Source organism: Vigna unguiculata, chromosome 7 (genome assembly GCF_004118075.2).
Source record: "Vigna unguiculata cultivar IT97K-499-35 chromosome 7, ASM411807v1, whole genome shotgun sequence".
NCBI classification, from domain to species: Eukaryota; Viridiplantae; Streptophyta; class Magnoliopsida; order Fabales; family Fabaceae; genus Vigna; species Vigna unguiculata.
In genome coordinates this window covers 20,453,810-20,478,663 of record NC_040285.1, presented here as the reverse complement: position 1 = coordinate 20,478,663, position 24,854 = coordinate 20,453,810, and the positions used below count along the sequence as shown (strand labels likewise).

At 36.7% G+C, this 24,854-nt stretch overlaps 1 protein-coding gene and 1 long non-coding RNA gene across 2 annotated transcripts; both read left to right on the top strand.

Moving 5' to 3' along the window:
• The first annotated feature begins 7,973 nt into the window (after positions 1 to 7,973).
• LOC114190456 lies at positions 7,974 to 8,388 on the top strand. Its single transcript, XR_003605809.1, has 3 exons — positions 7,974 to 8,054; positions 8,153 to 8,234; positions 8,316 to 8,388. It is a non-coding gene; the product is annotated as an uncharacterized LOC114190456 (long non-coding RNA).
• Positions 8,389 to 10,759: 2,371 nt separating this feature from the next.
• On the top strand, positions 10,760 to 24,329 carry LOC114190079 (mitochondrial Rho GTPase 2). The gene is made up of 14 exons (XM_028078844.1): positions 10,760 to 11,100; positions 11,328 to 11,460; positions 11,563 to 11,712; positions 12,215 to 12,391; positions 12,482 to 12,733; positions 13,444 to 13,512; positions 13,642 to 13,697; positions 15,391 to 15,472; positions 21,566 to 21,777; positions 21,927 to 21,996; positions 22,199 to 22,311; positions 23,449 to 23,599; positions 23,709 to 23,892; positions 24,003 to 24,329. The coding sequence occupies exons 1-14, from the start codon at positions 10,895 to 10,897 to the stop codon at positions 24,077 to 24,079; spliced, it is 1,932 nt and encodes a 643-aa protein (XP_027934645.1). The 5' UTR covers positions 10,760 to 10,894; the 3' UTR covers positions 24,080 to 24,329.
• Positions 24,330 to 24,854: the final 525 nt, after the last annotated feature.

Here is a 24,854-nt window from a genome sequence, read left to right as displayed (position 1 = left end):
GATTCCAGTTAGGTTTTCTTTACCCCTTCCAATTCCATCCAAAGTTAACATTAGCAAAAGAAAAATAAAGTTTAATTTGAGTTTCTCAAGACTTGAACCCGTAACCATGCAATTGCCAAATTACTATCAAACCACCATGCCAATTCATATTTCATGCTAACAATCATCATCCAATTCACCTATTATTTTACAGCATGATTATCATATATTTAAAATAATAACGAACAATAACCCAAAAATGGCATATATAGGACTCGAACCCAAGTCCTTTCACATAATCAAAGTACTCTCAACCACATGAGCTAGCACTTTTCCACTTCATACTTTTCATAATTTAATGTCATAATTATTTTCCCACCCGCATTTATTAATTAATTAATTATTTAATTAATTAAATCCTACAGGTCTTATAAATAGTCTCAACACCAGCATCTGGACAGGTTTCAACAAATTCTGCCTGTGTTGGATGCTCGATGGAGGTAGAAGGCAGACGATTCAAGGTGAACCTAGTATGCTTGCATTTGGAGGGACTGGACGTGATACTGGGGATGGACTGGTTGTTAAGTAATCATATTGTCATTGATTGCGGACGACGCAGAGTGGTGTTCCCAAAATCGGAAAGGTTTGAGTTGATCTCAACCCACAGAGCTTTAAAGGAGATTGAAGAAGGAGCTACATGCTACATGATAGTGGCTCATGGAGAAAAGAAAAGCTCAGAGGAACAGATCAGAAGTATACCGGTAGTTGACGAGTATGCTGATTTTTTTCCGAATGAAATACTCGAGTTGCCACCTAGCAGGGACATAGATTTCTCTATTGATCTAATGGGAGTTCTCAGTTATGTGTAGACTATCGGCAGTTGAATAAACTGACGATAAAGAACAAGTACCCACTTCCGAGGATTGATGACTTGCTTGATCAATTAAGAGGGGCAGTTGTGTTTTCGAAAATTGACTTGAGGTCTGGATACCATCAGATCTTGGTCAAACCGAAAGACGTTCAGAAGACAACATTCAGGTCAAGGTATGGACATTACGAGTATGTAGTAATGCCATTTGGAGTGACTAATGCTCCAACGGTCTTTATGGACTATATGAATCGTATTTTCCGGCCCTATTTGGACAAATTTTTGGTGGTGTTCATAGATGATATTCTTATCTACTCCAAGAACAAGGAGGAACACGCAGATCATCTCAGAGTGGTATTGGCAGTACTCAGGGAACATCAGCTCTATGGTAAGCTGTCTAAATGTGAGTTCTGGTTAGAAGAAGTGCAATTTCTGGGGCATGTTGTTTCAGCACAGGGTATTGTAGTGGATCCAAGCAAGATTGATACAGTGTTGAAATGGGAAAGACCGCGAACTGTGACTGAGGTACGAAGTTTCTTGGGTTTGTCTGGGTACTACAGGAGGTTTGTGGAAAGATTCTCTAAAATGGTGAGTCCTTTGACCCAACTTACTATAAAAGACCAACCATTCTCCTGGACGGAGAAATGTGAGAAATGATTTGAGGAGATGAAGAAGAGATTGACAACAGCTCCGGTGCTATCGATACCAGACACCAGTAAGAAATTAGAGGTGTTTTGTGATGCATCCTTTTAGGGCTTGGGGTGTGTATTGATGCAAGAGAGAAGGCCTGTAGCCTACGCTTCTTGACAGTTGAAGGTGCACAAGAAGAACTATCCCACTCATGATTTAGAGTTGGCTGCCGTAGTGTTTACACTCAAGACATGGAGGCACTACTTGTATGGCTCCCAATTCCAGGTTTTTTCAGCAATCATAAAAGTCTGAAATACCTGTTTGACCAGAAAGAGTTGAATATGAGACAGCGGCGATGGATAGAGTATCTTAAGGATTATGACTTCGAGTTACTTTACCATCCAGGTAAGGAAAATGTAGTGGCGGACGCTTTAAGTCGAAAAAAGATTCACATGTCAGCGATGATGGTGAAAGAGCTGGAGTTGATTGAGAAATTCAGGGATATGAATCTAGGTATGCATTTGGGAGAAGATTCTATCTGATGTAGTGTACTGACCTTGACTAGTGATCTCATGGGGTTGATCCGTGAGGGACAGAAGGGTGACGTTGAATTACAACAGTTTGTGAGTTGGTTGGGTACTGAGAAAGGGAAGGACTATAGAATGGGATCAGATGGCATCCTGCGTTTCCGAGATAGAGTTTGTGTACCGGGAACTGGAGATTGAGGAAGCAAATTATGGAGGAGGGACACAAAAGTCGTCTTAGCATACACCCAGGTATGACTAAGATGTATCAGGATTTGAAACAGTCCTTCTAGTGGAATGGAATGAAAACTGATGTCGCTAACTTTGTGGCGTCGTGTTTGGTGTGTCAGAAGGCCAAGATTGAACATCAACGACCAGGGGGTACACTCAAACCGTTAGATATTCCGCAGTGGAAATGGGATAGTATTGCAATGGGCTTCGTGACACATTTGCCGAGAACAACTAAGGGAAATGATTCAATCTGGGTGATTGTAGACAGGTTGACTAAGTGTTCCCATTTCTTGGCAATTAATCAGAAGATGTCAATGGACAAGCTGACTGAGTTATATGTTAGAGAGGTAGTCAGATTGCACGGGGTGCCAACTAGTATCGTATCTGACAGAGATTTGAGATTTACTTCTCGTTTTTGGTAGTCGTTGCAGGCAGCTTTAGGGACTCAGTTACGAATGAGTTCTGCTTATCATCCTCAGACGGATGGACAGTCTAAGAGGACGATTCAGTCCTTGAAAGACCTGCTGCGAGCCTGTGTTCTGGATCACATGGGCAGTTGGGGTGATATGCTTCCTTTGGTGGAATTTACATACAACAACAGTTATCACTCCAGTATTGGTATGGCGCCATATGAGGCCTTGTATGGGCGGCGATGTAGGACACCACTGTGTTAGAATCAAGATGGCGAATCACTAGTGTTGGGTCCAAAATTCTTACAACAGACTACTGAAAAGGTCAAAGTTATTCAGGAGAGAATGAAAGCAACCCAGAGCAGGCAAAAGTCCTATGCGGACAAGAGGAGGAGGCCTTTGGAATTTGAAGTTGGGGATCATGTGTTCCTCCGAGTAACACCGACAGCGGGAATCGAGAGAGCCATCAAATCAAGAAAGTTAACTCCAAGGTTTGTTGGACCCTATCAGATACTGAGAAGGATTGGTGCTGCAGCCTATGAGATTGCCCTGCCGCCGCACTTGGCGAATCTGCATAATGTATTTCACGTTTCTCTATTGAGAAAATACATAGCAGACCCATCCCATGTCCTAGAGTTAGATGATATTCAGATCAGAGAAGACTTGACCATAAACACCGGGCCGGTGCGGATCCTCGACTCGCAAGTGAAAAAGCTGCGAGGAGAGGAAATAAAGACAATGAAGGTTCTCTGGAATGAAATCACTCAAGAGATGACTTGGGAGATGGAGGATCGCATGAGGCAATCCTACCCACACTTGTTTCCTGGTAAGTGCAATTTTTGAGGACGAAAATCTTTAAAGGTGGGGGGAATGTAAGACCCGGAAAATTTGAATAATTAAATTAATAATTATTTAATAAATGCGGTTAGGGGAAGCCTTTATGGCACTTAATGTTAATTGTTGTGATGTGGAAAAGTACTAGCTTAAGTGGTTGAGAGTACTTTGATTGTGTGAGAGGACATGGGTTCGAGTCCTATGTATGCCTTTGTGTGTTATTTTAATTTATGTATTATTTCGTAGTATGTTTGAATGATAGACGTGATAATATAATCCTAAAATTTTAGGAATTATCACAAATGTGAATTGGTTGTGCAATTGACTTGGTAATTGATGGGTTGTGGATTCAAACCTTGATGAGAACAAATTAATCTCTTTATTTTTGCTATAATACTTGTGGTCTGAATGTGAAAGGGTGGGAAAGCCTAGAGGTAATGGGCAGCCAAGGGAGTTGGAAAAACAGTCCATAATGGCTTATGAAAGGTAATAATAGACATTAAAAAGTCAATTTTCGTTTTATTTCTTTTTACCATAATTAGGAGTCATATAAAAAGGGAGAATTAGGCCATTAGAAGGGTTTTGAAAGTCTGAAAAATTTGAGTGAGAAAGGATCACGAGTTTTGAGTGCAAAAGCTAATTGGGATTGAGAGCAAAGCGGTGGTGGTTGAGAGAGCAAAAAGGGAGGGTTCTAGCTATCACAAAGTCAAGGTTAGGCAACCTTTGGAAGCAAAGATTCACAGGTTAGGGGAGCTCTTTTGCATACCTTTCATGAATTGTTCAAGATTCTTGTGTAATCTGTAATACGCAATGAATTGTGTGCCTTTACCATAAAATTTTTGTGCCAACATGTTGTGTATTGAGTGTGTGATTGTTTTGTTGAATATGACCAAACCCTTGTGTGAATATATGGAAATACTGGCGTTATTGGTACTGTATGGAATTTTGGGTAATTGCTTTGCTTGGGAGTTAGATTTTGGAGTCTAAAAGAGGTTCATAATGTTGGAACGATGAAAGGGTTTGGTTATCATGTTTGTATGAGGTTTTGGCATGGTGTGTGGGTTTTGGGTGAGCGTAGCAGTGAGGTAATCTGATAGTCTCGCTCAGGCGAGAGTTGCAGAGCCAAAAATTGTGTTTCTGCACGAGCTACTCGCTTAGGCGGAATGCCAGGGTTTTAGGCGACCTGTTCCTTCGCTTAGGCGAGAACATCTCGCCTAAGTGAGTAAACGAGGATGTGAGACTGTGTTTTGGGGTGTGTCGCACATGCGAGAGGATCAGGGTTTGGGCGACAAGGCGTCTCGCCTAGGCGAGAGGTTCTCGCTTAAGCGAGACTGTTGGTCTCTTGGCAAGCGTACCAAAAGTCAACTATAGTCTAATGATTTAAAGTAGGAGTGTCGAACCCACGAGGAACGGAGTCAGTTGAAAATTAATAATTATCTCGATCAGCATATATATACAAAAATTTTAATTTGATAGATCATTGATGTTTAAACTAATTTGCATAAACAAATACAGTAAAAGCAGAAAATTAGATAAAAATTCAGTAAAAGAAACTAGGATTGAATTTCATCTATCTCGCTTGTCTGTAATCTGGATTAATATAATACATAACATATGAAAATACCAATATTGATGCACACTCAAAAATCATTTATACCGATCCCTCGCGTATAAAATTCATAAGATTAGTTTCCTGAATATTGATTCCTCACATATTCAACAAACTATCCAGCATTACAGTTGAGTGTTAAAAGCAATTGATATATTGAGATCTATTCCTAGCATCACAGTATATCAAGTATCATTGTTCAAATTAGATTTTCAGAAATACTTTCTAGTCAGATCTAAAAATCAAAATCAAAACATCTATTGATCAGATAGAAGTAAGCATTAAGAGCAGAACAATAATACCAATATTGAGTAAAACAGAAATGCTATATATAAATATGACCAGATTACATCCAAGTTCGAGTAGATTACATTCAATCCCAAGGAAAGAGATTAGCCACTCATGGTAGCCAACAAAATCCTATGAGCTAAGAAGAAGAAGAAGAAAATGAGAAATTGTGTTATGCTTTCGTGGTTGCAGCTCTCCAGATCTTCAAGTGTGAGTTTCTTCTCCAAAATTCCAAGCTGCCTTCACTTTCTGATGCTTAGGCGAGACGTGCTGAAGCCAATATCTCGCTTAGGCGAGTAAGAGTACTTCGAGTTGAAGAAAGGATCTCGCTTAGGCGAGATTGGCAGCATCTGATCTCACTTGGGCGAGAATGGCGGCAAGGGAGGATCTCCACTGCACGAGCGCTCGCTTAAGTGAGGTCCTGCGTCGCTTAGGCGAGAATGGCGAGAATGGCTTTAGCTTGAGCGAGCATGTTTTGGTTTGAGCGACCTTGACAGCCTTTCTTCCCTATTTTCTCTGTTTCTTGCTTTCTCCTTTGCTCCTCTTAAGTTCTTTCCTCTCTCTACTCTATTGTACCTGAAATTTATACAAACAGGGATCAAGTGACTTCTTTTCAACAAAAACTTGGAAGCTCATTCTTTTCTAGATTTAGGGAGAATCAATCATGATATAACCACAAATTAAGAACATAAGTGCCCTCATTTCATATGAAAATTACTCATTTTTGGCACTTATCAAAGACCTCTTGTTTAATTTTTGTGTTTTGCTTAACTCGCCGCCTAGGCGAGTGTTTGGGTGTTAGGCGAAGTGTAAGCTCGCCCAGGCGAGGGGGAACTCGCCTAAGCGAGACTTTGCAGGTTAATCAGTTCAGCACGCTCGCTCAGGCGAGGAAGCTTAGCTTAAGCGAGACAGGCCTGGTCACTTAAGCTAAGGCTTCTAGCCCAAGCGAGTTAGAGCAGTTTATGTATATTGTTTGTAGCTTTGATGAAACATAGATCAAGAGATGTTGTGCCTTGAGCAGGTAGGTTCATGGATGGTGGATACCATGTAATGGTATGAGCGGGAAGGTTCATACTCGATTACTCTCCTGTGGGGATACGAGCGAGGTAGGTTCGTATGATCCGTGCTCACAGTTGAGAGATGCTGTGTGCGGGGAGGTACGTAGCTTGTGGATCACATGTGTTGGACTACGGGCGGGTAGGTCCGTAGAGTAGGACTACGAGCGGGAAGGTTCGTAGAGGCAAGACCATGAGCGAACAGGTTCGTGTGAGCATCAGAAATCCTGAGTCTATGACTAACCTTGTTGTATGTTTGTAGTTGAAAAGCCTTGGGGCGTGTGTAGAATGTAACTAAGATATAGTTATGATACTAAGATTGGGTGTTTTCTATTACTTAATTTATGTGATTTTTTGTATATATTATTGAGCTCACCCTTTCTGTCTGTGCTTGGCGATGATCGTGTAATTTTACACGGGAGTAGTTGATGATACAGGTAATGCCGCTAATACTCGAGATGGAGAGAGGGACTAGCTGGGAATTAGAGCTAGGGAATTACTATGTTTTAAAGTTTTATTTGGAATTTGTAATAACTTTTGGAATTACTTTTATGTATTAAATGATTGTCACTTTGAACATTAAATTTTGTTTTGTTTCTGCGACAAAAATTAATAAAGTTGTGACGTTCAAGCTTCTTTTTATATATTTAAATATTTATTTAAGTAATATCTTTTAGGGATGTTTCAGACGACATAATGACAATAGGACAAGCAATAGGTACATTTGTGGCATGGCCAATCAATCTTTTACAGGTTGTTGATGCAGTATGTTTGTCAAACCTTATTAATTCATAATTATTTATGAAAATATTTTATCTATCACTTAATTTTGTTTAATTGATGATGTTTTAGGATTCCACTCTATCTAAAAGAAAAAGATTAATAATACGAATGAATCTGTCGCACCTAAAAGAAAATGTCAAGGAAAAATGACTATTCAACATATTCCTCGTAAAGTGATTCATCCCAATCTTCCTCAATGGTGCAACTACCTCTCTTCATATATGAAATTAAAGCCTACAGAGTCAATTTCCCCAATAGAAATAGAGAAAGACATATTTGGTTTTGATGAACATAAAGAAATCATTAATGCAAAAATTATTGGAGAAATTATTGACTATGCATGGCTTGGTGCAACTACAATTTCTATATATATCGGGTACAATATACTACTTTTTTATAATTGACTTTAATCTTTGGTGAGTAGCTTTTATGATTTTACTAACTTTTAATTCTTATACCTTTCTTTTGTAAGGTACCTATATCAAAATTTCATTAAGCCAAATCATAAGGGGTTCTTCTTTTTATCACCCCAAATAACAACACATGAACTACCAATGAAAGAGAGAATGCAAAAAATAGTGAGTATATTTCTTGACAATGGGGTGATTAATAAGTTTGTTCTTGCTCCTATCAATTCAAGGTAATACTTTTTTTCCTAACTTTATCAATAATGTATTATTTTCAAAGTTAGATGCACAAAATCTAATTTTGTTGATTCATTTCCAATTTTAGCCAACATTGGGTCTTGCTCGGAATCAATTTTAAAATGGAGATAATTTATTATCTTGACCCATTGGCGAAAGACATTAATATGAGGCAAGATTTGAAGAAGTTGTTTGACATGTAAGAATCTTCTTAATGTGATTCACACATATATATATGTATACTTTTTGTATATATATTTTTTTACTTATGTATGCTTCATTTTTATTATTAACAAGGGTTATACAAACCTACCGAGCTCAAAGAGGGTCTATGGTTTCAAAGTCTAAGTTAAGCAATATCAAATGGACACCAATTAAGGTAGATTACAATTGTGTATTTGAAGATCAAATGATGTTGTTTTATTTGAAGGTTAATACCAATTGTATTGATGTTTTCTAGTGTCCAAAACAATCCAACGGCCATGATTGTGGGTATTACATTTGTCGATATATGAAGGAAATTGTCACATATTGCGAAGGAAGGACCATTCCAATAGATGTAAGTTATCTTAATTGTATGTATTAATTTTATCGACAAATTACATTTGATTGACTAATTTTATTTTATTTTTCTTTGTTGTAGTATTTTCCTAGTTGCAGATGTCAACAATATTTTGATAATCAAATCATTGAAGTTAGGGAAGATTGGTGTTTTTATTTAATTAGTAAATGTTTATAGGTTAGTTGTATAATTCCTTATATAACAAAATAGGGAAGGTTAGGAACAATGTTTTGTCTAAAGTGTTTTGGCCCCACAGTGTAGCAAAAATGGAACATGATGGATGAGTACTACAAATATTAGTTTTTTTTGCTAATTTCTTTCATGTAATATTATACTTTTTTAAAAATATATAAACATCATTAAGTTTTTTGTGTAACTATGTAAGAATTTCAATGCCCTTTCATTTCAGTTTTGCTTGATTTCAAGTTCGAAGTCTTTATACAGGCATGTGAGTCGAAGAATAGAATGAACAAAAAATTAAATAAATTATAATAAAAAATAATCAAACCAATACACATCGCTTGTTTTAAAAAATGTTATCTATTGATGAATTGAAAAAGTGCTATCCATTAATGAAAAATAGACAATGTTTGTTTGAATAAGCGCTATCTACTAATGAATTGAAAAAGCGCTACCTATTGATGAAAAACTACTCTCATAGACAGCGCTTATTCAATCAAGTGTTGTCTATGAGAGCTTTGATAGACAACGCTTATTCAGTCAAGTGTTGTCTATGAGAGCTTTGATAGACATCATTTTCTAAAGAAAGTGCTATCTATTAAAAAATATATAGATAACGCTTGTTTAGACAAGCGCTATCTATCAAGTGTCATTAGACATCGCTTTTTTGCAAGCGCTGTCTATTAATAGATACCGCTCCAATAGATAGCCTAAAAAGCGCTATCTATTAAGAAAAAAAATGCTATCTATTGCCAAATTTGGCGTAATGATGCTTCAGATGTATTTACTATAGCCCAACTTAAAACATGGGGTTGGTTAACCACCAAATATCCAAAATCAAAGTTTACATATTCAGATTGATGTTTAAATCCTATAACATGCTTAAAAGCTTTATGATAATTGGACAAATGATTCGATTATTGGGTAGTAATTGGATAAAGGTAACAAGTAAACATATAGAATATGAGCAAAAGGAGAGGTTTTTGTTATAAGGATGGACTCATTTTCATTATTTTTTCATGTTGTTAGCCTAGATATACAGAATCTTCTTTTGTAAATTTGAACTTATACCTAACTAAAGTGAATGATGATAACATTGTGCGATCAACAAAAATTTGCAATGAGACTGAACCACTATAGTGAATATGATGGTGCTATAAAAGAATGCTAAATTGAATAACGAAGAAAGGACAACGATGAAAGTGAAAATGACAAATACTCATACTTAAAGGGGTTGATTTACTATGTTAGTAAAATATATACCTAGATGATGGACACTTAATGACAATAATTAATTAGTATAAATAAGAGTAAATCGATACATCCATCACATGAGACTGTTCACTACTAAATGTTTACCACATAAAAGTAGAAAGTTTATTCTAGTTTACAATTTCAAATTTTAAAGATTATCTTTGAAAATGGTAAGAAAAAGTAACATTACAAATATTTTTTTTAAAAGAATTACGACACCCTAACTACTCTATTAATACTACATTTTTTTTGTCTATCAAATAAAATAAAATGTTTCCTACCTTACTCTTAAACTTAGCTCTTACCGAAAGCCCAATCATATTGTATTGATGCTAATGTGTGAAAAAAAAAATAGTAAAGTCATATTACTTTTATGGATTATTCCAAACAACAATTTCAATAACAAAAATTATAAGCAAAAATAAAAATTGAAGTAGTATTTAAATTTTTGAAACGATATTTATCTTCTTTCAATTTACTTAATAAACTATTTTTTTTCTCATATCACTTTTTTCTACCGAACCTATTATATAATTAGGTAAAGTCTTTTGATTATATTACTTATATTAGTATGATTTCATAAGAACGAACGATAAATTTAGTTCCTAGAATACTATGTTTTTTCTTAAAAAATCTTTAAAATAATAAAATCATATAAGTAATTTATAGTAAAGAAAAATAGGGTAAAGAATTAATTTTATTTGTATAATTCCGGTTACAACATCTAATCAGTTTTCATAGTAAAAATCCACACAGAATTTTTCTTACTAAATAGAAAACCCACATAATATATAAACAAACTTAGTTATTACGCCGACGGTACTCTTATTGTAAGAGTATATAGTAAAACTCTTAAAAATAAAGATTTATTGCCAAATGTTTCCATATTTAGTCAAATTTAAATTCGTTGTTTCGGAACTGGGAAGGAATATATAAATTCAAGTGACTCCATCGATTGTCCAAAAACACACCGCAATTCTCCGCACCGCGTTTCCATACGAACACTTGACCAAATTTTCTCTTCTGTTCCTTGCTTTCCTGCAATGGTGGGCCCCTTCAGCGCCGGCGATCGCAGGGTGGTTAGAGTCGCCATCGTAGGCGACGGTGGCACCGGAAAATCCACACTCGTTGCCGCAATGGCGTCGGAATCTTTCCCCAAGTCCGTTCCGCCCGTGCTCCCTCCCACTCGCTTGCCTCATAATCTCTACCCCGATTGCGTTCCTCTCACCCTCATTGACACACCTTCCAGGTCTCTGCCACACTCACATTCCTTCTCCGCGCCATCACTATTCAATTCAAGCAAAACAAAAGAAAACTGACAGTAGTAATACTTTTGCAATTAACTGGTTAATCAGATATAAGCCCTAGATTCAACCGAAAGGAATGCCATTCAATTTTCTTAATGTAGAGTTTATATGGGAGTTTTCTCGTTTGAATTAACACTTTCATCCCGACGTGTGATTTGTATTGTTTTAGCTTCGAAAAGCAAGGTGCGCGCAATGAAGAGTTGAAGCGAGCTGACGCGGTGGTCTTAACCTATGCTTGCAACGAACTGTTGAGCTTTGAGCGTTTGAGTACTCACTGGCTCCCTGAACTGCGGAAATTGGAGGTAGTTTTGCTGCTTTTAGTTACTGACAAATTTTCTGTTTAGAGATGGAGTGTGAAGTGAATGGGAAGCTGATGGTTGCCTTCTATTTTTATTGTGATGCAGGTGAAGGCACCTGTGATTGTGGTTGGCTGCAAGCTTGACCTGCGGAATGAAAATCAGCTAGTGAGCTTAGAGAGTCTTACCACAAATATTATGCAACAGTTCACTGAAATTGTCACTTGTGTTGAGTGCTCTGCTGCTACACTTTATCAGGTATGTTGTTTTGCTGCTTCATTGTTACTTGGTTGTGCTCAAGGTTTTACATTGTGGCTGCGTGGTTTTATGTGTTACTTGATATTGTTGGAAATTTGGACATCTGCCGCTGATTTGGGCACAACTGTGGTTGCATACGCCTTCGGAACCTTCTTGTTGTTGGCGAAATCACAGTTGCGGACCATGTTTTAAAATCTCGGTCATGCTTATCTATTGTTTAGTTATTTAAATTATAAGTGTATACATAGTTAGTCTGTTATATGGTTAGAAAACAGCATCAGAAAATGTATGAGTGGAACATAATTTTGATTTTTAAAGATCACTCATTCCTGCGTATTCCTTTGAGTGCGATTTATTACAATAATCCTAAGAAAGTCGTTCGTTGATGTGATAGAGCAAGGTCTGGCTTTAGGCATATAAGGATAACTTCTTGATGATATTGGAATTATATTCAACTCCCTATTTAGTAAAACTCAGGTGCGTTATATTTGATTATTTTTAGGTCCCTGAAGTTTTTTATTTTGCGCTAAAAGCAGTACTGCATCCAGTAGATCCATTGTTTGATTATAAAAGACATGGTTTGACAGATCGATGTGTGAGGGCGTTAAGAAGAATATTTATTCTATGCGATCAAGACATGGATGGTGCTCTCAATGATGAAGAACTAAATGAGTTCCAGGTTTTTATAAATTACCCTCCTTTCCTTTTCTAGTTTGAATATTTAGTTTTGTCCTATGCCCTTTACTTTTGCTAATTCATATTTCAACAGGTTAAATGCTTCAATGCAGCATTGCAGCCATCTGAAATAGTAAAAGTCAAATCGATTGTACAGCAGAAAGTACCTGACGGAGTCAACTCTATTGGTCTTACCTTTCCAGGCTTTATTTATGTCCATAACATGTTTCTAAAGAAAGGGCGAACAGAGACATTGTGGACCGTTCTAAGAAAGTTTGGATATGATAATGATTTAAAACTCCGGGATGATTTCCTTCCAGTTCCATCTATGCATGCTTCTGATCAGGTCATACTTTTTTTTTTTTTCTTGGTTTTGGCTGTTAGTGTAGTTCGATTTCGACCTTCTTGTTTGAGTCAATTTGTAGAGGTTAGAGTACTAGGTTAACCATTCAATTGTTATAATCTCTACACTTGTATTAACCTTAACAGAAAATTTGTGTAATTGTTAAATGAGGAAAACTAAAATGTTATATATGAGTGTACTTGTTTGTTCTAGTAATATTAACCATTAATTACTAATCCTGTGTCGATGTTATATATGATTGCTCAAAATCAAACAAGTGGGAAATGTTAGCTGACAGATTGAACTACTCAGATCACTAGGATAGGTGATTACAGAGAATATAGATTTTATTTTTTCTTTAAAATTTAGCTCTTATATGTTGTGTGGTTATTCATTTTCCAGACTCTGGCAGTTTGGACTGTAATAGTTTACTGCTAGTACTTGACATATTATAATATTATTCCTTTTTTCTCATTTTTGAATTGGAAAAAGGATGCAAATATTTGATGGTATAGTTTAGTGATGCATGCTTGTTCAATCAAATGATCATTTGTAAAATCGTGAGACATAGTTTCTCTTCTAACCAATCACTGCAATCCTCTTGTTTTAGGGCATTAAGTCACGACAAACATTTTTGTGAATGTGTTCTTTTGATTGCTGTATAACATGCAAAAAATATGTAAGAACTTACTTTCTTAGACATTGTCATGCAGGGTGTGGAGCTGACACGTGAAGCCGTAGAGTTTTTGAATGGTATCTTTCAATTGTTAGATACAGATAAAGTATGTATAACTCTTTTAGATTATCTTGACCACTACTATGTGCATTAAAGACCCACTTTATGTGGCTTTCCATGAATAACATCAATATACTCTTCTAATTTTCGGTTTGGAAACCTGATACTTTTCTAGGACCTAACTCTACAACCTGCCGAAGTTGATAACCTATTTGATACTGCTCCAGAAAGGTGACCTTTGCCAGTACTTGTCCTTTAAAAGTAGTATCATCCTAATTTTATGTTTATTGTAATTGGAATTTCTTAGCTTGATGAAGTAGTTCATATGATCAAAAGGCGGTCAATATAATTTTGTGTTTTCTTTGTAATTTTTATTATGCTTTTTCTATTAAGTGACTGAATTCTCACATGGGAAGATAAGAAAACCACATGAGAAGATGAAGCATTGATGTTCTCATGGTGGAAAATAATGATACATATAGTAGAAGTTAAAAGCAACACTAGAGGGAATGAATTACTAGTGGACATTAAAAACTACTGATTAGGAATTAATGTGGAATTTAGTGGGTCTTATTATGGTTGTCTACACGGGCACATAATTTAGCCTGTAAAAAGACGTATTTGTAATGTAATAAAAGGATATACATGAACTCTGAAGATAACTAAATTTTCTCTTTGTTAACATTTTATGGCGTTGAGTTGTAAGAATCCAAGTTTTGATCTTATCAGGAAACCTGTGACGATCAATCGTATAACTTATCACTTACCTTCTCATAATTCTTGAGTGTGGTGTTTATATCCTTTCCCGAACTAAATATCAGAATGATTCCCCTTTTGTATTCTGAGTAGTCTAGAACTTGTTGACTACCTCTAACAACTAGACATATTGCTTCAGTAACTAGAAGAGTGCTTTAGATAGCTTTTAAGTTCGACCCTTGAGGACATAATAGTTTACAAACTTAGTTTTCTAGCAAAATAATAGTAATTGCACTATTAGTTTGGTGGGTAAGATAAGTTACCTAATTGATTAGGTAGTTTGAGTTGTAGGACCAAGGCAAGGGTTCAGCTTAGGAGGAGAAATCTCTTTTTGTCGTAAAGATTCAACTATTATTGACAACCTCTATTGAATACTTGCTTTTTGAACTTGCTAATGTAAGCACTTAATATGTTTTTTTTTGGGGGTTTTATGCAACTTTTCAATGCCGTTTTGTAAGTATATTGTTTCATAACTTGCATCATAACTTCTCCGAGAGATAGATTGGAATTGACTTAAATTTGCTGGAAAAAAAGGAACGGTCAAATATGTTGATCAAGCAAAGAGTTTTATAATAATAATGGATGTTTGGATTCAACTAAGTTCTTTGGTTATTATTACTATCCATGTGTCGTTGGTTGGTAATGCTCAAGCAATAACGATGAGAACTTAGGTTGGGTAAGTTCTTTTTCTCTAATTCATTGACTCTTGTTACACGGGGTTGATTTAACTTATATTTTCTTTCATTTGAACCAATCCTATGGGTTTCTTAGTGTATTGTTTATATTGATTGTGAGCGAGGTTTTAAATTGTTATTCTGTCTCGATCCTTGATGTTGTAGGAAATTACGGATGCAATAAATCTGAAAACCTTAACATTGCAGTCAAAATCGTAGTCATTGACCTTGCTAAAACCTTGATAGTGAGTATGGTTGTAGCATTTCATGCTAGTGTAGTTATAATGGCTTGAAAATCTCTCAAACTTTGGGGGAGTGGATTGTTTCACTTGAAAATCTGAACATAAAAAACATGATGCTTACTCTTTTTAGTTGATATTACTTGAAACCAATAAGAGTAGTATTAATTTTAAACCTTTTATCCATGTTCAAGTGTGATATGTTCTTGACAAAAGTTTCACGTTCTGAAATTTTTACTTGTTTATGAATTTCAGTCCATGGAACAATGCTCCATATAAGGATGCAGCAGAGAAAACTGATATGGGCTATATCTCTCTAAATGGATTTCTGTCTCAGGTGCTTACTTTATGCTTTTCTTTGTTCTTCAACCATTACTGTTGGATGGATCTCTGAAAGTATTTTTGTGAGTCCTGATTCTAATTGTCAGCATTATTGATGCCTGTGATCTACAAAGGCTTTTTTCCTTGCTAATTTAGTGAACAGATTATGAGGTTGAGACTTGAGATAGGTTTTGTGCTAGCAACTGTCATCAGTATTGTATATATTCATACAGAAATATTAGCAGTCATAATGGGCCTCGAATGACTCTTTGGGGAAACTTATATATTAGTCTTGACAGAAAATGGGTGTTTAAGGGTGATAAAATGGGCATATTTAGGCAACTAATCAATTACTACCATCATAACATCATACATACCCATGTGACTATGGAAGCCCCATGACAAAGTCCATTGAAATCTCTACCCAAAGTTGCTTTATAATTGGTGGTAACAACTTAGTTGGGGACAATGTTTGGCATTTGTGCCATCAACATACATCGCACCCATGACCAAAATCCGTAACATATTTTTTCATTCCCTTCTAGTAAAAGTTTCTAGCCAACCTCTTGTATGTTTTTGTGGATTAAAATGGCTTCCTATAGGGGTGGAATGAAACTATTGTAATATTATAGGAATCAACAATGAACTTTTAGATGATAACATCTTCCCTTTATAGAAAACAACCCTTTTCCACCAACTATAATTTGGTTTGCTTGTTGGGTCAGCTTGCAAAGTATTTTGCAATTGAATCAAAGCTAGATTTATTTATATTTCGTCCTTAGACTTGGAAAATCCAACCAGAGCGAACTCATGCGTATTCCCAATTCGACAATAGCATGTCTTCTTGATGTGTCATCTGTTTCCTGGACCAGGTTTATTTCACAACATCAAATTGGTACCCCAAAAGCTTGGATGGCCAACATTGTTGGTCAATAATGGTAATTCTTTGGCGGAGTAAATGCTTCAAGCTCCATGACTGATAAGCACCTTGAAACTGTTTCCCATAAGGTAGTGCTTCCAACATTGAAAAGCTAGCACAAGTGACATAATTATCTTTACATGGTCAGATTCGGTCCTTGGAGAAAGAGCCTTGCTAAAATATGCTATCTGTCTTTGGACCAATCCCAACCAAAAGCATCACATTAAACCACAAACAACTTGGTGAAATTTGTCAAAACCAGTACAACAAAAGAAGCTAAGCAACCCACCCTTGAGATGATATCAAAGGAAATTTGAGCCTCCTTTTCCAATGAAACCCATCTTTTTTGGTTAGAGGGACAAGCTCATTTCCCCCAGTCCTTGATGAATTTCCTGTAGTACCTAGTGAGCCTTTGGAACCCTCTTAATTCCTTTACTTCTTGAGGGACTGGCCAATCTAAGAAAGATAGCTTGAACCTTCGAAGGGTCCATTTCCACCCACTGCAATGAAACAATATGACCAATATATTGTAGTCTTGGTTGTCTCAAGGAACATTTTTTTTCTATTTATAGCAAATTGGTGTTGGACCAAAAGCTTTGAGCATTTAATTTAAATGCATAAGATGAGATTGACGAGTAGCGCTATAAACCAATATATCATCAAACAATACCTACACATACTTCCTCAATAATGGCTTAAAAACAGACTTCACAGTAGGTCGAAAGGTTGAAGGTGCATTCATGGGTCCAAAAGGCATCATAAGACACTCATAGTGTCCCTTATGGGTGTGGATTGTGGTATTGTGTGTATCTTCTTGCCTCACCCTTATTTGATGGAGAACCCAAACTTAAAAATGCAATCTTAGATAAAGAAAACATGAACCATTCAACCCATCTAACTACTCCTTTATGGTTGGAATAGGGTGCTTGTCTAGAATAATTACCTTATTCAACTCTCTAGAGTTCACACACATCTCCAAGTTTTGTCCTTCTTCTGAACTAAAATCATTGGACTGGTGCTATGCTTGATTTCACCTCAACCAACAACTCCAATTGTTTGTCTATCTCATCCTTGTGGTTGTAAGCATGAATGTACAACATAACACTCATTGGGTTACTATTTTGCTTCAAGGTGATGGTGAGATCATTGTTCCTATGAGGTGGTAGCTCCTTTGGATTCTGAAGGACTAATTGATGTTGATTAAGTTTGCCCAAGATCCTTACTCTCACAAGGAGTTCTAGCTGATCTATCTAGTTGTTCTCATTTCTATAGCCACATTTTGTATAATTTTTATTGCAAGGATGAAATATGATTTCTATCTTGGACTTGATATCCCTTGTTGTAATCAATCATTCTTCTCAAAGTCATTGTCTTCCTATTCCAATTTGTTTCAGTTTTCCACAAGGTCACTGGCCACTCAACACCTAAAATAGTGTCCATTCCCCCTAGGTCCAAAACATAGGCATCCACAACTTTATTATATCTTGCCACCTTGACTTCAATAGCTGGGCAAAGTCCCCTTACCTTGCACCTACTTCCATTTCCTAAAGTACACTGTGAGTTTGTGTAAACCACCTTCATCCCAAAGAAATGACTAACTCTATAACTGTGAAATTGTGACGAGCTCTGCTATCCATGAGCATAATATGTGGGATAATCCTTCAGCAGTCCTTTGAACTTAGTGGTCTCTAAATGGACTGTTTGTTGATGATCAATATTTCCCTATGATCCTGTTAGGTAAACTTAAATAGAATAAAGTTTATGTTATAGCCGTTGTTGGTAGTTAGTATACTAGCCGTTTATAACCGTTGGGTGGTTAATGCACTAGCCATTCGATAGTTAATGCACTAGCCGTTTATAGCAGTTGGGAGTACAACGGACGAAAATTGTAAGCTTATAAATTGTATTGTTGATGGCATGAATAAAAATAACAAAAAGTGAATAAGTTTTTCATTCAAGAGCCTCTTTCTACTCACAAAGTGGTATCAAGACTCGGTAGGCAACCAAGGAGCTACAGAAAGCTAGGTTGTTTTTGAGTGTTAGAGAGAGCCAGTTAGCCTGAGTGTCTGAGAGTTGAAAAAAGTGAGTGATGGCCAACAATATGTCCTTATCCCAGCTGACACAAAAATCCAACTACGATAAGTGGAGCATGCAGATGAAGACCTACCTCGGATCCCAAGACATATGACATGTAGTTGAAGGTGGCTTCGAAGAGCCAAAGGATTCTGATGAACAAACAGTAGCCCAGATTGTTGCGTTGAAAAAAAACACGAGTCAAAGATAGGAAAGCTATGTATGCATTGTACCGAGCTGTGGAGGATGCAAGCCTTGAGAAGTTAGCAAACGCTATGACTTCAAAAGAGGCGTGGGAGATCTTGGAGAAAACATATAAGGGAGATGACCGTATGAAACAGGTTCGTCTTCAAGCTCTCAGAGGAGAGTTTGAGAGGTTGCTGATGAAGGAGAACAAAGGGGTAACCGAGTTCATATCTCGGGTGGAGACTGTGGCAAATCAACTCGGCAAGAATGGGGAGCCGTTGCCTGCAAACCGAGTTGTGGAGAAAATTTTGAGGTCATTGACATTTGACTTCGACAACATTGTGTGTGCTATAGAAGAATCTAAAGACCTCTCAAAGCTCACGGTGGAGGAGCTTGTTGGGTCTCTGGAAGCCTATGAACAAAGAAGAAGAAAGACGAAGGAGGATTACTTTGGCCAAGCACTCCAAGCAAGGACAAATTTCAAGGAGAAAAAGGCGTTTGGAACTTAGAACACTCATGGCAGAGGAGGAAGAGGTCATGAGAGTCAAAGCCGAGGTCCTGGAAGCAGAGGTCAAGGACGTGGTGGTCAAGGTCGAGATGATTACGAAGACGGTGCTGCCAGCCTGCAAAATTGGTGTGACCGAGGACGAGGTGGAGGTCAATCAGGCAACATTGGTGAGTGCTACAAGTGGGGCAAGCCCGGTCATTACGCAAATGAGTGTAGATCGGTCAAGTGTTATAACTGTGGTAAGACCAGTCATTTTGCAAAGGATTGTCGGTCTCAAAATAGAAGAAATGAATCAACCAATCTTCTTACAGAAGAGGTTGAAGAACAAGCAGGAATATTGCTGATGGCCAATAGCAAAGCGAGCTCAGCACATGATGTGAAGAGCTCGGCACATGGTGGGAAGAATTTGGCAACGGAGGAAATTGATGAGGATGAGATGTTGCTGACAAGGAGCTCGGATATCGAGCTTGGTCCGAAACTCTAGCACAAACATCGAGTTTAGTTTGAGAGTCCAAAACAACTCGATCTGGTATCTAGAAAGTGGAGCTAGTAACCATATGTGTGGAGATGAAAGTATGTTTGACGAGCTCTCCAAAATTGAGGCTGGACATGTGTCATTTGGAGACGCTTCCAAGGTGATGGTAAAAGGACGAGGTACAATATGTTTTTCTCAAAAAATAGACGAATTGGGACAATTTGGGATGTGTACTACGTACTCGACCTCAAAACCAACATATTCGAGATGTTGTAATAAATGAGTTCTTGTGAGTCGAGATGTTGTAATAAATGAGGAGAACGAATGGAACAACTCGATAGTGACAGTTAAGAGCTTGACAATGACAAGTGAGAACTCATAAACTATTTTTGGAACCTCGGCAAATGAAAGAAGAAGTCTGGCCAATGTTCCAGTAAGACAACAGGAGGTCTCTGATGAGGAAGAAGAACCATTGCAGGCCAGAACTCGGAGCCTTCAAGACATATAGAATACAACTAACGAGGTACATGTTGCGTGCCTTTTGGCAGATTCTAAAGATGTTAGTTTTGAAGAAGCCATGGTGAATGAGAAATGGAAGAAGACAATGGACGAGGAGATTGCTACTATAGAACGCAACAACACGTGGGAACTATCTATGTTAGCCACAAGGAAAGCAAAGTACAAGTCGACTACAGACAAAGTGAAAGCGAAGTCAACCATGAAGAAAGCGAAGAACTTGACTATTCATGAAAGGGACAAGCACAATGTGAGAAGAATTATTGTACGTGGGAAGCCGGGATGAAGAATAAAGGAACAAAGATGGAGAATAAAAGAAGCATTTAAGTTTACGGGGGAGTTTTGTTAGGTAAACTTAAATAGAATAAAGTTTATGTTATAGCCGATGTTGGTAGTTAGTATACTAGCCATTTATAGCCGTTGGGTGGTTAATGTACTAGCCGTTGGATAGTTAATGCACTAGCCGTTGAGTAGTTAATGTACTAGTTGTTTATAGCCGTTGGGAGTACAACGGACGAAAATTGTAAGCTTATAAATTGTATTTTTGATGGCATGGATAAGAACAACGAAAAGTGAATAAGTTTTTCATCCAAGAGCCTCTTTCTCCTAACAGATCCAAGACTTGACACACCATAACATGTTCTTCTTTGTCCCCTTCATCTCCGGTGGCAACTAATGATTGTTCATAGAAGTAATCACCTTCCCAAAAGAGCAGGTGCAAATATTTTTGAGGCATTGGTGAATGAGATTGTAATGTTTCCCACACTTGAAACACAACCCCTTATTGACATGTCTATCATTATCGATGAAGATTCAGAAAGGCAATTTTGAGGTTGTTACTTCATTTGATTGCTTGGAAAGATACATTAAAGGAAGTTACTTAATGTTATTATTATTAAGTTTTGAAAATTTTGGTTTTCTGATAATCTGGACGTCTGTTTTGTTGTGCCTGGAGTACCCTCTGTTGCCTAGAAACTATTGCTTTGTGGTTTCCTTGCGGGGGTAATAATACCTCTCTTACATATGTGTGTGGTCCAAGGAGGGATCAATTTACTTTATGAGTAACACTAAAATAGTTACTTCGGATGCTCATTCTCATTCTTTTAATGGTTAAAGATGAGTTACTCACTGTTACAGTTAGATTAAAAAAATACTAAAGAGGGGAACGAGACTAACATTTTCAAAGTTATTCTTAGAGATATGTAATTCATCCTCTCTTTTTCTCTTGATATATTTGTTTATTCTCTTTGCTTCATCTTTTGGATGGGATGAGTTTGGTTGTTGTTTCCTCTAGTCATATGACTTGGTTCCTGCATTTATATTTTTTATTTCAGATAAATTAAAAAGAATTGTCTTATTTACAAATTCCTCACATTTAGTTAGAAACTGAGTTTTTTTTTTGTTGATGTATCTTTTAAATTGTATGGTGCAGTGGGCCCTCATGACATTACTTGATCCAAAACTTAGCTTGGCTAATTTGATTTACATTGGATATAAGGGTAATCCTGCTGCAGCATTCTGTGTCACTAGTAAAAGATCATTAAATCGCAAGAAGCAAACAACAGAAAGAAATGTGTTCCAATGCTATGTTTTTGGTTCTAAACATGCTGGGAAATCTGCTTTGCTGCACTCATTACTGGGAAGGTAGGCCTCTGAACCAATCTTCATAATCAATGTCTTGTCTATGTTGTTTCCTTTTCTTTTACTCCATATCAGCATGCAAAATTTGATATACTCATACTTTTTATTGTTTTCTCCCTCCAAAGCAACAATTAACTGTATCATTTTCACAGGCCTTTCTCAAATAATTATGCTCCAACAACAGTTGAGCAGTATGCCGCAAATGTCATTGAAGTAAATGGGGTGAGGATGGTATTATTTTATGATGTGAAAACGTGGTTACCGTTTGAATGATATTGTCAAACAGAATTGTCTCTCTCTCATGTTGTCTCAGTATACTTTATTGCTGATTACTATATTAGAAAGCATGTTAGACATTGTTGTGGTAGTTAAATCGGAACAAGATGCATTCTATGTACTCATAATCCTGATGATTGCTATACAGGTAACTCGGAAAATTCTCATATTGCGTGAGATACCTGAGGATAGATTACCGGAACTTTTGTCAAATCAAGATTGTTTGGCTGCATGCGATGTAGCTGTTTTTGTGTATGACAGGTGGGGTGCAAGATGATTTTAAGTGGTAATAATTTGTTACAGTTAACTGGCTGTTATGCCATTATCTATACACTTTAGCTAGATTTTTGTTTTTCTCGTTGAAACTCAAGTAATGCGTGTTGCATTATGAACTTAAAGTGGTTGATTGCGTGTTGTGTTTCCCTAAGATTGGTTCATTATCTATGCTGATGGAATTTGCTGAATTAGAAAACAAGACTTTAGATATGGGAACTTGCCTCTGCCTCAGCTCAATATAGAGAGCCCCTTTAAGGTTTATTCCCGAAGGTCCAGGAGGACAATTGTGTCCACTCAGAGTTAGTGTTGGTGGAAGTTATTTGGAGGAGAGAGAAGGGGAGGAATCTGTTATATGGGGGAAGAAATGGGTAGTGGGGGATTAAGGAGGATTTGGAAAATCATTGGGAGTCCGGAGATCTTTTCTGACTTAAGGAGCATAGTTCTCATTCCTTGTCTTTTCTTTTCTGTTCACTGATACAATACAAATCACAACTCTGTTTGGAGATTTTTCCTAATATTAGATCCTAAAGACCTATAATCTTCTAGCCCATGAATAGTTTTATTTTGGGGGGTAGGGTGGTGGTGGTTAATTGCATGCATTATTTTATAATGCTCTAAGAGTCTTGTAGAGAGGTGAGAGATATACTGAATGAGAAAAAATAGATGACAAATAGAGTATAAAAGTACTAGTGGGACGCACTCACTTTTTAATTCACTCAATTTTTTTTCTCTATCCTACCAAACAATCCCGTTTTTATTCCCTCTTTCCACCCTCTTCATCCAAACGTACCATTAAGGTGAGGCTATATTCTCTAGCAAAATTCATCTTAACACTGCGAAAGATAACCTGGTGTATTAGCTTATTCTGGGAGAAGTATTTGTATCTTCATCTTCTTTTTCATCTTCTAAGAAATAGTGTTTTCTCGTAAATGATCAAACAAACATGTACAGTATCAGCTTTTGTTGTTCTACCAGATGGACATTAATGTTGAGTCCATGGATGGAATAAATTTCCCCAGTCGAAGTGGAATGACTGTCTCAATCTTCATTGCCTTTTGATAGTACAACTATTTCCTGCATTTCGTTCCCTGTCACTATTTAAAATTTGTTCCTATTTTATAGCTCAGATGAACATTCATGGAAGAAATCCAGAGATTTGCTTGAGAAGGTCGTTAGACATGGAGAACTAACTGGTTATAGAACACCTTGCATGGTTATCGCTGCTAAGGATGATTTATCTCCATTGCCAAGGGCAGTACTAGATTCATTTAAGGTAACGCGTTTTTAGCTCATCATTACAATGTAGTTGCATACATGATGATTATATGTAATGTTATAACTATGAATTGCGTATTTTGTTACATTTTTATCTTCCTGTATAGGTTACCCAGGAATTGGGAATAAAGGCACCTGTTCACGTCAGTATGAAACTAGGTGATTCGAGTAATGTGTATAACAAAATTGTTAATGCAGCAGAAAACCCTCATTTGAGCATTCCAGAAACTGAGATTTCGCGAAGAAAGAAGCAACACCACCAGTTTCATCGCTCTCTGATTTTTGCCTTGGGTGCGTTTACTTTGTCTACACTCGACCGATTAACTCATACACTGCAAACTTCCATAATATCCATTTTAAGTATTACACCTTTTAAATAACTTAGTGCCTTCAATTTACAGTTGGGGCTGCTATGGCGGTTGCCGGTTTGACAGCTTGTCGCGTGCGTGCAGCGAAGAAGAATGCTACTACTGCTTAGCAATGAAACAACCGTTATGCTATTGCTTCTAACTTTTTAACAGTATTTTGCTTTCTAACCTTGGTCTACCTAAAGTTAAATGTTTGATGTATAGTAATTACAAAGAACCTTCATTGTTGTCGTAAGCATGCTTTAACAAGGCTTCTTCAATATGATTTACATCTAGTTTTTTTTATTTGGTTTCCAATTGGGTAAATTGTAACCTCTCTAATCCGATCAAACCATTTCTAAGACGTTTTGTTTTGATAGCACTTTACTATTCTCCCGAACCATGTATTTTTTTTCACTTTTTTATCCCTTCCAACACCCATTTGGAGTCAACCTGTGGAGGAAGGTAAGGAACATGAAAGCCAGTCAAATGTGAAGTTTAAGATAATCATTGAAAATGTTGACAAGCTTATTATTCATGTATATTTTTGGCAAGAATAGAATCATTATCTAATTTTTCGATTTTCTCCTTGTTGTCATGGGTTTGAGAATGAGGTTATCTTCATCATTAATTACTTCTCTTTTTCTATTGTTGCTTTCATCTATATCTATATTATTATCTTGTTCATTCAAAGAGCACCTTTTTGTATTTTCTAATCTATTTTTCTTATATATTTTTATAAATTTATTTATAGTTTCTTTTTGTAATATAATTAATGTCTCAATTCTTCTCTTCTTTTGGATTTTTGAATAGTCTAATTCAAATTTTGTAGTTGACATATCTATATATTTTTATATGAAATAAAAGAGTATAATATATAAAATACTACTAAAGATAAGTATATAA